The sequence below is a fragment of the Cucumis sativus genome, chromosome 7 (assembly GCF_000004075.3).
Source record: "Cucumis sativus cultivar 9930 chromosome 7, Cucumber_9930_V3, whole genome shotgun sequence".
In the NCBI taxonomy this organism is placed as follows: Eukaryota; Viridiplantae; Streptophyta; class Magnoliopsida; order Cucurbitales; family Cucurbitaceae; genus Cucumis; species Cucumis sativus.
Genome location: NC_026661.2, coordinates 4,858,058 through 4,872,092, shown reverse-complemented (window position 1 = coordinate 4,872,092; position 14,035 = coordinate 4,858,058). Strand labels below are relative to the sequence as shown.

Here is a 14,035-nt window from a genome sequence, read left to right as displayed (position 1 = left end):
CAAACATGCCAGTCCAATCCAAAGCATTATAGTATACAATGTAAAATGAAAAAAATGTATAAATATACCTATAAACCATATCACCTATACATGACTTTCTATTGTTGTATAGTTAATTATTTACTATCTTTTTTGTCATTGAGTCGGTTGTTGGTAAGCTTTTCATTTTCATAGAATCATATTTAAATTTCAAGGGGTTTTCGCCTTAAAATTTGGTTTGGTTGCTATGTTGAAGGATACAAATTGGTAATAAATGAAGAAAATTATAGGTTAGAGTTCATCAACCATTTCATTTTTGAAAATTATATTAAACAAACTTCTCTTGTTTCTTTTATCATTGTAGATATCAAAAAATGCCAAAAATATTTACAAATATAACAAAATTTCAAATTATATCATTAAAATACACTAATACATTTATATCAGTTTCTATCATTGTCACTTGTAGACAATGTAGCGATACATTTTTTAATAATTACAAATATATTAAAATCTATTATGGATAGATTTTATTGTTCATAAACTCCTACCATATTAGTTTTATCAATATATTGACTCATAAAGTTAGATCTAAATTTTACCATATTAACAATTTTTTTTGTTTTGTGTTATATCTACTAATACTTTAAATCTAATTGTTATACTGGCACCCATCGTTCATTTATTTAAAAGAAACCATAATTATTAACATCAATAGATTTTGATCTAACGAGTAAGATTTGACTGCTTAATTAGGATGACTATTCTCAGCCCATGGTTTGCTAAATAAGATGTGTTTCTTCTCTAAACAAACACCATTCTTCATTTGTAAATTACAAACCATGTGAGAATAATTAGAATATGGACCCTTCATTGATAAACTACCAATCATGTGAGGTATCAAAGTAGTTGACTTGCCTCAAGATAGCCATGGAATATCAATCCCATATAGTTTGCAACATATTAGAAAAAAAAAAAATCACTGAACTGTTGAATCTTAATTTTCCTCCGTTTCCAAAAGTTAATGGCAAATTTAGTTCTTAATATTTCGAAAAACATAAAATTTAGTCCTCGTGATTTTAAAAATTAGAACTTAGAAGTTGTTTGAGATAGTGATCATGTAATACCACAACAACAAATTGAAATGGTTAAAAAAACTCTAATTAGTTAACGTAAATACTATTTAAAAACGGCTATCGAGTACGATATTTAATATTTTCTTCTCAAACTAAAATAATTTAAACTTTGAACACAAACTATTATAACTTAAGATTACAATAACTCACTTATTACTCGAAACACCTTCTTAAGAAGTTTATGAAAGAGTTAGTGTTATAATAAGTATGATAGATAATGTTATGATGATATGCTTTTAGGAGAAGAATTACGATAGTATGTGTTTGAGGAAGGAGTGAGAAGGAGTGGAATAGTGAGAAAGAGAGATAGGTTTTCCATAATCATTCTTTCAGACGTATAATCCACTTCACTCCTGTATAATCCTAAGGTCAATCGCTCCGTTAATGTGTATTGTTTGATAAAAGCGAATGATTGATCTATATACATAGATGGATAGATTATGAGATATAGTCCCTAATATGATATCTTTGGAACCCCACACTCACAACCTCACATTTAACAATGAAAAACTTTTAACTTCATGCCATTCAACACCATCCATCTGTATTTTGGCATTTTTAAGCTTTTAAAACTGCGTCGTTTTTTGACCAACCTCATATAAAAAACCATTCTCTTCTCAAGATTTCGCGCGTTTAAATAACGTACCAATTACAACACGCGACGTATTTACAAAGCCAATACAAATGGCTGACGCCAACCACTTTCCATAATAGGCGCGTGGTCTTTCCAAAATAGACCATTCCCCCATTATAATTCGAAATTCATCCATCGCCTTTCTTCCTTTTCCGCTCTCTCTCTCTCTCTCTCCCTTTCTCTCTTTGAGCTTCAAAAAGAGAATGGCCAAATTGCCTTTCTGATCTACAGCAAAGGAGCGGAAGAAAGGCGAAGCTTTCCCACATTGATTTTCTCTTGTTGATCGAAACCCTAGAACGTAGGAACAAAAAGAAGACGAAGAAGAAGAAGCTGAAGAAGCTGAAGAAGAGGAAGGAGTTTTTCGTTTTTGTTTATTGAGCATTTTGGTTGACGATGGGTTTGTGGGAAGCGTTTCTCAATTGGCTTCGAAGGTATGACGACTTCCTTCTTTCTTCTCGCTTCTTCTTTTGATTGACTGTTGTGTCTTATTTTATTGTTGAATCATCTGTGATTCTGTTGGTTTGTTCGTTCCTCTGACAATTATACAAATGATAATAATCGTTTGATTCGGATTAGCTAATGTAGGAGAGGAGGTTTGTTTATCTATTTTATTTTTTTGGTGGTTTTCTTTTCCTTCTGAAAATTAGATGATTGAAATGGAAAGTTTCTCCACTGGTTTCTAATGAAACGTCTCCGCTGAATGGAATTTAAGATTATACATGGGCGGGGGTGCAAGTTATTTTGGTTAAATTAGATGATAGCTGTTAATTGTCGTCTGCTGTATTCCGAAACTGATGGTTTGATGAATTAAACAAATGATGGGCGTTTACTTTGTCGATTTTTTATAGAACTTTTTAGAGCTTTAAAGTTTAATATTCAAAAAACAATTTGTGCTGTGGTGTTCGGAGTTGTTTTGTGTGGTTTGGATTGGTTTTGATTACCATATGGCTTGTTGTACTTCTCCAATAACATGGAGAATTAGGGAGATGACAATTATGTTTTTAATTTTCAATGTGAAAATTAGGATGGTTTGGTGGTATTCCTATTTACCATGGGTTTTGTGTAGTCAAGATTTAAGTTGTTCCATCTAGTGGTTATGGTAGTTTCTTTACTATTCTAAATTTCTAATTGATATTAACGTTAAGGGGTTAGGGGCCTACTTGTTTAGTTTTGATTATGACCTCAAAGAAATTGTAGTTAATTTGGCGGCTGCATTTTAGAACAATGAATGAACTCGTCAAATTGCTTTTGCAATGATGGTATTTTCATTTATGTTGATTAGAAATTTAGAAAGTAATTTATTTAATGAGAAGGAAGAATTGAATTGTGGTGTTTATTTAATTACTTTCTGTTGATTATGACAAACAATTTGATTAGATGATAGTTTAAGGATAAGGGTGGTAAGCTTTAATCTATTGTTTCTGCTACTAAATTAGCACATGACCCCCAAGCACAATGAACCAAGAGATGATTTATGTTCCTTTTGATTCTTTATGTGATGCACACTTTTGTGGGTTAAGACATATTTTAGAATTCTTCTTATCGCAGCCTCTTTTTCAAGCAAGAGATGGAATTATCCCTGATTGGGCTTCAGAATGCTGGAAAAACATCACTTGTAAATGTTATTGCAGTAAGTGTTATACCTAATCATATGCTAAATACTTATTATTGGTTATTTACATCCTTATATTGGCTACTGCTGATGGCCCATTTTCTCTTCTTCGATGAAATTTGCAGACGGGTGGATACAGTGAAGATATGATCCCAACGGTGCGTTATTACCTCTTGATTTTTAATTGCATCAGTTCTTCTGTATTGGAACCACTTTTGATTTGCTCTGTTATCTAATTTTGTACCATAGCTTGTTCCTACAGTTCAACTCAAATCATACTTTCATCTGCAGGTAGGATTTAACATGAAGAAGGTGACAAAAGGAAATGTAACAATAAAGCTTTGGGATCTTGGAGGCCAACCAAGGTTCCGTAGCATGTGGGAAAGATATTGTCGTGCAGTTTCTGCCATTGTGTATGTTACCCATACTTCCATACTTTACACGCAACAATTGCTAATATACTTTGCAGTATTCCTTCACTGTTGTTTAAGTTCCTGCAGTGGTTCTATGATACTTGTTCTTTTGTTGACAGAGAAGATTTCTTTGCTTTGCTAGGTTTCTGCTTAAAACTTTCTTGCCTGACTCTAACTAGTTGAGGTTGCTGCTTTAGTTACGAGGTCCATCTTTTGGCACTAGATATTGCCGTGTCTTAATCCACCAAACTTTCTTCTGCCCTTTCCAACCATGTATAGAATTTTGTTTCTTCAACTCCTATAGCTTTAGCAAGGTTTCTGAAAATTTTGATGTCCAATGCTAAAAATATTGGTTGAAGGTGTTTTTTAAATATAAATACATGAATCAAATGCTCCGTTTGTTGCTTACTCTATTTTGTTTTTAAACTGTCACTGCTACTGACTTCTTGTTTTGCAGTTATGTTGTGGATGCTGCTGATTACGAGAACTTGTCCGTTTCAAGAAGTGAGCTTCATGACTTGTTGAGTAAGCCTTCACTTAATGGAATCCCATTGCTGGTATTGGGTAACAAGATTGACAAACAAGGAGCTCTCTCTAAGTCGGATCTCACAGAACGAATGTAAGTTGAAACTTTTAAATCTTGAGCTAATACTAATAAGGAACTGTTCTGCAATGACGTTGCATGATTCTCATCTAAATATCAATCTCCATGACTAAACATGTAAAAAGTAAAATATCTTAACGCATGTGTTCGTGAAATTTTTTTTAGTCAGTTCCTGTGATTCTTAAAGATGCCTCTTCACGTTGCAGGGGACTCAAGTCTATCACTGATAGAGAAGTCTGTTGCTATATGATTTCCTGCAAGAACTCAACCAATATCGATACGGTCATCGATTGGCTCGTAAAGCATTCAAAGTCGAAAAACTAAGCTGCAGTGGCTGCAATTTCCGCTTCCAACGCCTAATTGTGAGGGGCATGTTTCCAGTTGGCAAATATGTCAGTTGTTCACTTGTTCTTGTCCATCTGAACTTTTGCTGATATATGAATATCCAACTTCCCTGTCCTGTTGCTGTGTTTATACCTTCGCACATACCTATTATGTACATTGGTTTAGATTTGTATTTGATGAGGGCTGTGATTCTCTTGTTGGAAGGAAAAAAGAAAAAGGAGGGAAAACAGAGCTTGATTTTGATTGTTGCTATAACTTCCATTTGACGATGTGGATTGTCTTCTAAACATTTTTCCCTTTGTGTATGATTCTATCTGTTTCATGGACTAACGTGTTGAAAATCCCTCTCTCCTCTCCGTTAGCACACACTACGACGTTTTATTTGGTCGAGGGTGATATGATTTTCATATATGGATGTATTACCGCTACATTATATATTCAAAGGACTCCTGTTTTCTATTTTATAGCATTTATGTTGTAGGGCAAGTTGAAATGATAAGATAACAAATGCCTTTTAGGTAGCTTTTCTCCCTACACGAGAAAGAAACCATTTGGGTTCGAGATGATTGATGTCTTTATTCAAGAAAGACACTCCAAGATCAACTTGAAAATAGGCTGCTCATGTTCTCCTCTGCCCTATCTTGCACCCAGTCTAGGTATTCTATGGAAGTTCGAGTCTCAAAACAACATTCAGATTCACTTGCCTAGTCGAGACATCTAAGGACGATAGAAATTTTGCTTGAAGTTTAATGGTTAAAATGCTACCTTGACTCATGTATTTTGATATTTGTTTAATTTTACCTTACTTAGTAATGTGAAATTATAGTTTTGGTGGCTATAACAAAATTTTACTTTTTATTCGTGATAGACGACATAAATTTAGTCTTTTAAATCTAAATTTTACGAAAAGATATTTATTTAATTTTAACTTATTTATAAATATAATAAAATTTTACTTTTTATTTGTGATCGACAACTATAAACTTCAATAAAAAAAAATAATATTTTGTTATATTTGTAAATATTTTCAACAATGTTTTAATTTAAAAAAAAATCTAAAACAATAAATTTCATAGTAAGAAAATTTATGTTTTGGTGAGAATATAGTTTTGGAGCAGGAGAGACTAAATTATTTTATCTTGAATGTAATTAATATTAAAAGTTTTTAAATTACAAGAACAAATTTTAAAAGTACTAAAACTAAAACAATATTTCAATTCAAATTAATATATGCCAAATTATGAACAAAAGCAATGCTTGAAATATTAACAACAACGAGTTTAGTTGAGTGACAAAATATAGAGAAAATTTGAATGTCTAAAATTTTTGAAAAAGAATTATAAATGAAACATTAATTCAGTTCATACATTAGAAAAATATTGACGAAAATATCACATCCTCTTGTCCAAATATGGAAGAAGCTGCTGTGGAACATTTCCCGCCACGCACCACCTGTCCACCAACTTCTTTTCTTTATAAACTCATAAGTACTTTTTACAAAAACGCGCGCCCGCCCCCGTGTGTCTCGCCTTTGTTTGGCTTTTCCGCTTCAAATTCCATTACGGCGGAGAATTCTCACTCACGATTTCTGCGGACATTTCTATACTTTTTTTTCTTCTTCTTCTTTCTATCTAAAATCGGTACTGCAATGGTGAAAGCTCATTCGGCGTGTATCACTCAAGGTTGGCAACTTAGAAATTCGTAGCACAAACCAAATCGCTTGCTGTTGAACTGTTTAACTTATGCCTTTCTTTTCTATATTTTGTCTACTTGCTTTGTATGTGTTTGGAGCGTTTGCTTGCTGTGATTTTTGATTCGAGATGTGGAATGTAGTCATTTCGGCTGGGGATTCATATTCCTTTTATGTACTGTTTAACTCATGCTTCAATTTCATTTGCCGCCTTTTTTATTTTCTCTATTTAGTCTAGTTGCTTTTCTTGAACTTGGAACGTCTGCTATGATTCTTGATACGAGATACGGAATGCTGCCATTGCGGCTGGAGATTCTTAGCTTTTTCATTTTCTTTCTATCAGTACTTATGGAGCTGCTAATCGATGGTGGAAGCTGATACGAGGTGTATTTAGAGGTTAGAAATTAAAAGCACATCTGAAATTAATTGCTGGTTTTTTGGTTTTTCTCTTTTGCGGTTTATTTTGTAGTTTTCTTCTTTAATGTATTTGTTTTTCCTGAATGCAATCGTTTTGGCAGATTAAATTCTGTTTTAGTTTAAGTTTTTTTTGTTTTTTGTTTTTTTTTTTGTTTTTTTTTTTGTTTTTTGTTTATTGACTTTGTCGAATATAATACTTGTGCATTTTGGTTGATGAATTGTAGGGAAGTCTAGAATACACTGCTAGATGAATTCTTGGCTTGCTTTTCCTGCCTTGTTTGCCTTTTATTGCTATATGTTCTAATTTAACAATCGGCTTTCCATCTGCTATATACGGCAATATATAGACGATATTACGGTTTAGAACTTAATGCATTGATGTGTAATAGATTGTAGTGTAGTACAATCATTGAGCTTGTATTTGCTTATGTTTCAATGCTACAAAACAAGTTATTGTTTGCTTGGCTAGTGGTTGATAGTGATGGAACATTTGAGTACTTGTACAATGTTAGGATACTCAGCCTGTCACCCTCTCTCTCTCTCTCTCTCTCTCTCTCTCTCTCTCTCTCTCTATGTTTTTGGATTCAGATGATATATTTCTATTCCTATTTTTCATTGAACTCCTAGAAGTAGAAGTGTTGATTCAATGCAAGGAGGCGACTAGGTTAGGCAAACATTTGGTGAATGAGCTGTCAATTCAATATCTCCATTGTTGTAACTTATATTGACATGAATGCTGGTTTATTCATTTTTTATTCTTATTAGTCTAGTTGGATTCAGAAGATTCCTGGCTAGGAAGAAAGTGGGATTATTGGTGGACTATTAGTAGGTTATTAAAAGGGGCATACTTGTATATAGGTTGTAAGTTTGTCAGAGCTTTTTGTTTTATAAAGGGAGTGAATTGAGAGCAAGGTGTGAAAAAATTGGTGGGATTTCCTTTGGGGAATTTAGGAGAGTATGCCTCTGAAGGCTCCGCTATATCGTAACTTCTTTAGATATTGCAATTTGGAATTATCTTTAGTGTTCTTTGTTGTTCTTGAGTACTATTATTAGGTTGTATCTTAACATATTATTTAGAAAAATATCAGAGTATGAAGTTAAAAAGTTTCAATACTAATTGGGGCATTCATAGAACCAAACTTGGAACCTCTTGCGCCAAAATAACAATAATCCTACTTTCTTCCTTAGCCTTATGAAATTACCTTATTGTCTGCTTTCTATACAATCTATCTTGGACTGGGCTATATTCGGATAAATCACTGAATTACCTTATTGTCAGTATCTACTGTTTCTGCAGTTGTAAGTTTTAAACCTTAAGCTGACTCAATTTGGATTCTGCAAAATTTATTATAGCGGTCAGAGAGGGATGAAGGTAGTAACAAATAAGGGGGAAGGGGGAAATGCTCAAATCTATTTCTCATTTTTCTGGTTGTATTTCACTTGATGTTCTCATTTTTGAACTTATATATGTTATTGGGATTTTAAAATTTACATGTCCAATTAGCTATTCTCACTTCCAAGATTCCAACCAAGCTTTAGCTTTGCTACCTTTTTTCCCATAGAGTTAATTCTCTAGATGTTTTTTAGGACTACATATAATACAGTAGAATGGATACTGACTTCTATCTTATTTCATATCTGCTCTAAACTGTTGGTACATATTTTAAGATGTTAATATATGTATATATTTTTCTTTCCTGAATCTAAATTTTTAGTTAATTGTGTTGGGATTCAAGCAAGGCTTTTGGAGTTTGAAATTAAATTCATCACTCAGAATTTTTTGATAGGCTATTTGCTTCTTTTGTTTCACTACTATTGTTTTGGTCATTGAGCGGCAATGGCAAAACTAACCATATTGCAATTCTTTAGTTGAATATGGAGCATTAGTGCAAACCATAAGTCTTCCAACAACAATATATCTGACCTATTATGGCTTCAGTTTATCGGTAATTTTGTGAAAGAACTCTTTTAAAACTTACATGAACTCTAACTCTGAATCTGCTTACTAAATGAAGAGTCCATCATTAATAACGTCTATTTTTAAGAATTTAAGTCAGTTCATTCTGCAGCGTTCTTCTGAGCATATTTTACTATCTCATTTGATGATCCTCTCGTACTTGATGCATTTCCTGCCTTTGACATATGCTAAAGTTTTTGAAGTTGTAAAGCGTTTATGCTCTAAGTCCCTTCTATAACTTCAATAAAGAGGAAAAAAAGAGGCATTGCAAAAATAGATGCAAAGGAAGAGAAATAATAGTGGAAAATGCATGCTTCACCCTTTTGAAGTGGGATATGTTCTGTTTTCTCTGACGCTGGAAATTCCACTGCAAAGTTGAAGAAGATTACTAAAGGATGAAGGAGAAAATTCTACACAAATGGATTTGTCTTGTCACAAGTCTCAAACTTCTTACATAGTTCTCTTGCTTTTGAATGCTTACCAAGCATACAAAATAAAATGCTCAACGCCTCTATTTATACAGACACAGATCAGCTTAGCACTAAAAATGGGAGCAGTGGCTTATGGATAAAGAGATCTCTCACCTAATCCAGCAAACTATTGAAGCAGTGAAGTACCTTTACAAGGTTACATCATAGCTACTTAACTCCCTCTTTTACTTAGCGTATTACCTCCTATGTAATTAGCTTAATAGTAATGGGCCCTAGCTACAAAGTTTCTTCCCAGTATCTAATAACTGGATTTTCCTCCCTCACCCTCTTCCTAGTGCAATTCAGAGAAATGGGAGGGTGCTGAAACCTATCGATTCAAAATGGTATTTGAACTGTAACTTCCAGAACTTGTGCTCTGAACTTACTGCATCCAAAGCAAACATCAGAAGACTGGATCCACTGCCCACAAGTGATCACTTATCGTATTCTGTTTCATGGAGGGTTCAAGAGGATTGACGTTTCTCTGTTTTACATTTTAAACCCATAGACCTGTGTTACGCCAGTAACACCCTGGATGTTAGTAATGCGAGCAAAGTCCTTCATTGAATAGATAGAGGGACGATTATGTATAAGTGAGAATAACTATTTCTATTGGTGTGAAGTCTTTTGGTTTCACCTAATGCAAGTCGTGAGAGTTTTGCCCAAAGTGAACAATATCGTACCATTGTGGTTTTGGATATTTGTTGGAGAGATCATTGTCCCTAACATGTGGTATCAAAGCCATGCCCCTGAATCCCCAAGTGCCAAACAAAGACAAGTCTCAAAAGTAGTCATGGTGTGACCCATCTGTGATTAAACTTTATTGATAAGCGGTATGCTCTTGTGAGAGGAGTTGGTTAGATGAGAGGTATACAAATGGATAAATATTTGAAGGGAGACTTGGTGGTCTTTTGTTCGAGCAGAAGAAGGATTATTGGACATGTGACCAAAATCCTAAGTTAATTAGATAAGGGGATTATCATAAGTATACAAGTGAGGACAACTATCTCCATTGGTATAAACTTGAAACGCAAAGTCATGAGGGTTATGTCCAAAGTAGACAATATCATGCTATTGTGGAGATATTTTGGAGAGATTGTTGTTCCTAATATTGTATAAGCTTAATATTGTTATTTTTATTATCTTGCTACTATTTACCCATAGAAATAAAATTCAGGCCTTTCTGATACAAGAAAATTGCCTCTTCCTCGTAAGCAGGAGTTCAATTGAGGTTATAGGTTTGAACTAATTTTCCCCAGTATAATGTAAACTCACATGTTTATATATTTACCATTTATTTAATGTGGAATCTTGGGAGTAGGCCAGTTTTAAGTCATATTCTTAGAACCTAATTTTTCTGATTTCATAATGCTAAAATTACTCTGACCAACAATCATGACAATAAGTTGATTGCACGAGTGGAACAACTGATAAGATAACTAGTTGAAGCGGGTTATTCTGAGAAATTGATCTAGGTACCTCTCAAACCCTAAACGAGAATCATATGACCAAATCCCCAATAATGATGTAGAGGGATAAGGACTGTAGTAATTGATTTTTCTATCTATACACGCACTCCTACACGTAGATCTTTGTTGTCTCAAGAAAAGAAAATTTGATTGGAGATGGATTGCATCTGTTAATGTTTCTTTCTCAAGTATTGGGGTTTCATTTTTCAATCAAGCTGTAACTCTATAACTTTATATTTAGTATATGTTTTCTATCATCATCAGAATTCATTATTGCTGTATTTTATTTGGATAAGGTCTGCCAGCTTTCATACGTTGGAAATGGTTATTCATACCAAATGATTGTTTGCTTGAAGTAAGCATGTAAAAATGCACATAAATGATACCGATGTGCAATGGATGAAATTTATTCATTTTACATCATGAAACTGATCCGTGATTTAATTCTTGTCAAACTTTTGTTGTGTGAAGTAAGATATAGGAAATTTTAGCAAATTGTGGTGGTGGGGGGGGGGATCTTCCAAATTCTTTCCTTGAAGTTTGGAAAAAACTAGTGGGGCATTCCCACCCAAAGCGAGAATCATACCACTAGACCAAATGGCCTTTCTTGTTCCCATACTTGTCAGCAGTTGATTAACATGTTCTTGGCGTCATATTATTGTAGATATTATTTTTAAGTTCTAGTTTTCTAGAAGTCCATTATTGTTATTCCTTTTATATCTTAGTCTTACGTCCTGGAACTTATTATTCAGAACTTCTTGTATGCTTGCTTAATGTAAAACTGGAACGATGGAACTTGTTATCCAGTGTTCCCATACTTGTCAGCAGTTGATTAACATGTTCTTGGCGTCATATTATTGTAGATATTATTTTTTAAGTTCTAGTTTTCTAGAAGTCCATTATTGTTATTCCTTTTAAATCTTAGTCTTACGTCCTGGAACTTATTATTCAGAACTTCTTGTATGCTTGCTTAATGTAAAACTGGAACGATGGAACTTGTTATCCAGATTATTTTATTTACCCTATATAGGAGATGTTCAGTTAATAACTAAGGCAAGGGCATTTATCAATAATAGTACTTAGAAAGTCCTTGCTGATCCTAAATTTTCTTTTGCTCATTGTATAACCCTCTTGTACTATGAGCTATAGTGTCACTTATTTTTAATAAGAGACTTGTTTCCCTTAAAAAAAAAGTCCTTGTAAGCAAAGGGCAGTTTTGCTTATGATTTGATAGTGCAGTATAGGGAGAGATGGGAGCTCTTTGAATTTCCTTTAGGCTGTAATTCCTTGAATTTTTTTTTTTGAATCAAGTGGATTTTATTATAGCAATTGAATCTTTCATGTTTTTAGAAACATACCATTTCAAGCAATTGTATTGTAGTGTGGGTCTAATGGTTAATTGCTGTTATTCATTGTTGGTACCGAAAGGATTGATTTATCTGTTTCCATAAAGATTACAGGGGTTCATCTGTTTTTTAAACTACTTATAGTCAAGTCAACTTGGGAATAAACCAAGGACTTGCTTGCTGTCTGGCTAGAATGGATTTCTGTTTTGATGGATAGAACATAGTGGAACAATCTAAACCTAACAAAATGCAACAGGGTGGGATATATGTTTTGCATAGTAATCCTTTCCTGTCACAATGTGGATATCCAATATTTCTGAGATACTCTAATTGCTAACAAAAATATAGCTCAACTGAAAAACATGGGGCATTCCGAGAATCGAACTCGGGACCTCTCGCACCCAAAGCGAGAATCATACCACTAGACCAAATGCCCTTGTTGAAATCTAATTATTTTCCATTGTTATACAACATTTTTTTATATATATATTTATTTTCTGTTTTCCCTGAGGTCCTTATTTTATCTATTTTCTACATCAGGATTGGGTTTTCTGTAGGAGCATCATCATTATTTTATTCATTCAATTTGCGTTTTCAAACATGGAAATTTTTACTATAAACATTTGTATTTTCTGAAGATTGATCAATAAAGAAAGTGAATTTCAATGAATCCATGTGCAAGTATTACTATTTTATACTCTTTAGATCTATACAGCTGCAAAGCTTGATTATTCCTGAATCTTTTATACAGGAGTTGGTACATGACTAAGGAAAGGAGAAAAAGCCGTTGAAGTTATTCCATAATGCAAGTTGTTTGAAAATTTCACCAAACCACACATCCCAAGCACAAGTAAGACAACTTTAGAATGCCCAGATTTTTTATATGCATCTTGATTTATCAGAGCTATATTTCTGGTGCATTGGGGGGAGTGGGGAGGGAGGAGTTGTTGCCTTTAGTTGAAGCATATTTGGTTTTTCTACAGTGTCTAAAACCAATTTATCCCCTGAACTTACAGCAATGTGAAACTAAGATAATGGTTTTGCTGCTTGTAAGATGCATCATGTTCCTCAGGAAAAGGAAAAAAAAAAAAAGAACTTTCACAAAATTAGATGTAATCACATTTACTCAAATTGGGGCATTCCGAGAATCGAACTCGGGACCTCTCGCACCCAAAGCGAGAATCATACCACTAGACCAAATGCCCTCCTCATGATAGTCAATCCAATTTTTCATAAATCTCTTCATCATCATCTTATAAATTCTATTTTATCTATCAAATGCGGAAAATTGTTAATCGAATCTCTATGACTTTGCTGAGGACTGATCAACAAAGAAAGTGGTCATTAATGAAATCTATGTGCCAAGACAGCTGCAAAGTTGGACAATTCTCAAATTAGGTATACAGAAGTAGGTAAATACCAGTCAATTGGGAGAGAAGAAAATATTGTTGGAAGCTAATCCCTAATACCAATTTTAGTTTAAAAGTTTCACTTGAACCACCGTTTTGAACACACAAAGTAAAGCTAATATAGAATGCTAAAGATTTGGTCAGACATGTTGAATAACATCTATATATTTTCAGTACCAGGAGTTGTGTTATTGCTTCTTACTGTAGCATAATTTACCAGTTCCTTCTACCTATAATCTTATTAGTTGAATTCCTTCCTGTGGATTGGGTAGAAATATGCGGAGAGATGATTATAATGTTCAATTCTAGATCTATGAAAAGTTATTGCAGGTTTAAATATTATTTTGGTTATAGACTTGTACTACTTTGGAAATAATTAGTTTATTTAGGTTCATATACTTTCAACTTTTGTTAATTCTAATAATTGTACTTTCAATACATATATTTTGGTTCTTTTACTTTGGTTCATTTTGGCCTCATTTTTTTCTTCCAAAATTTTAGATCAACACTTCAATGATCAATCACCAAATTCCTTAAAACTTAGTTAAACTTGA

General features: G+C 33.4%; 1 protein-coding gene, 1 long non-coding RNA gene and 2 other non-coding genes across 4 annotated transcripts in view; 2 read left to right on the top strand and 2 right to left on the bottom strand.

Moving 5' to 3' along the window:
* Positions 1-1,871: 1,871 nt before the first annotated feature.
* Positions 1,872-5,064, top strand: LOC101214940 (ADP-ribosylation factor-like protein 8a). Its single transcript, XM_004136888.3, has 6 exons — positions 1,872-2,180; positions 3,298-3,379; positions 3,487-3,519; positions 3,653-3,774; positions 4,232-4,393; positions 4,585-5,064. Exons 1-6 carry the CDS (start codon positions 2,143-2,145, stop codon positions 4,700-4,702), a joined length of 555 nt encoding a protein of 184 aa, XP_004136936.1. The 5' UTR covers positions 1,872-2,142; the 3' UTR covers positions 4,703-5,064.
* Positions 5,065-6,240: 1,176 nt separating this feature from the next.
* LOC116405058 overlaps positions 6,241-14,035 on the top strand; it is a 9,250-nt gene continuing 1,455 nt past the window's right edge. The window contains exons 1-3 of the long non-coding RNA XR_004218113.1: positions 6,241-6,405; positions 6,757-6,809; positions 12,824-12,922. This is a non-coding gene — a long non-coding RNA (uncharacterized LOC116405058). The remainder of the gene's footprint in view (positions 6,406-6,756; positions 6,810-12,823; positions 12,923-14,035) is intronic.
* TRNAP-UGG lies at positions 12,437-12,508 on the bottom strand. The gene has a single exon. It is a non-coding gene; the product is annotated as a tRNA-Pro (tRNA).
* TRNAP-UGG lies at positions 13,206-13,277 on the bottom strand. Its single transcript has one exon. It is a non-coding gene; the product is annotated as a tRNA-Pro (tRNA).

Bases quoted from the DNA above. Each gene is read 5' to 3' on its own strand.
- LOC101214940 (XM_004136888.3), top strand. From the start codon at position 2,143: ATGGGTTTGTGGGAAGCGTTTCTCAATTGGCTTCGAAG. The intron at 2,181-3,297 runs GTATGACGACTT...TTCTTATCGCAG, and splicing joins TTTCTCAATTGGCTTCGAAG to CCTCTTTTTCAAGCAAGAGA. The intron at 4,394-4,584 runs GTAAGTTGAAAC...TTCACGTTGCAG, and splicing joins TCGGATCTCACAGAACGAAT to GGGACTCAAGTCTATCACTG.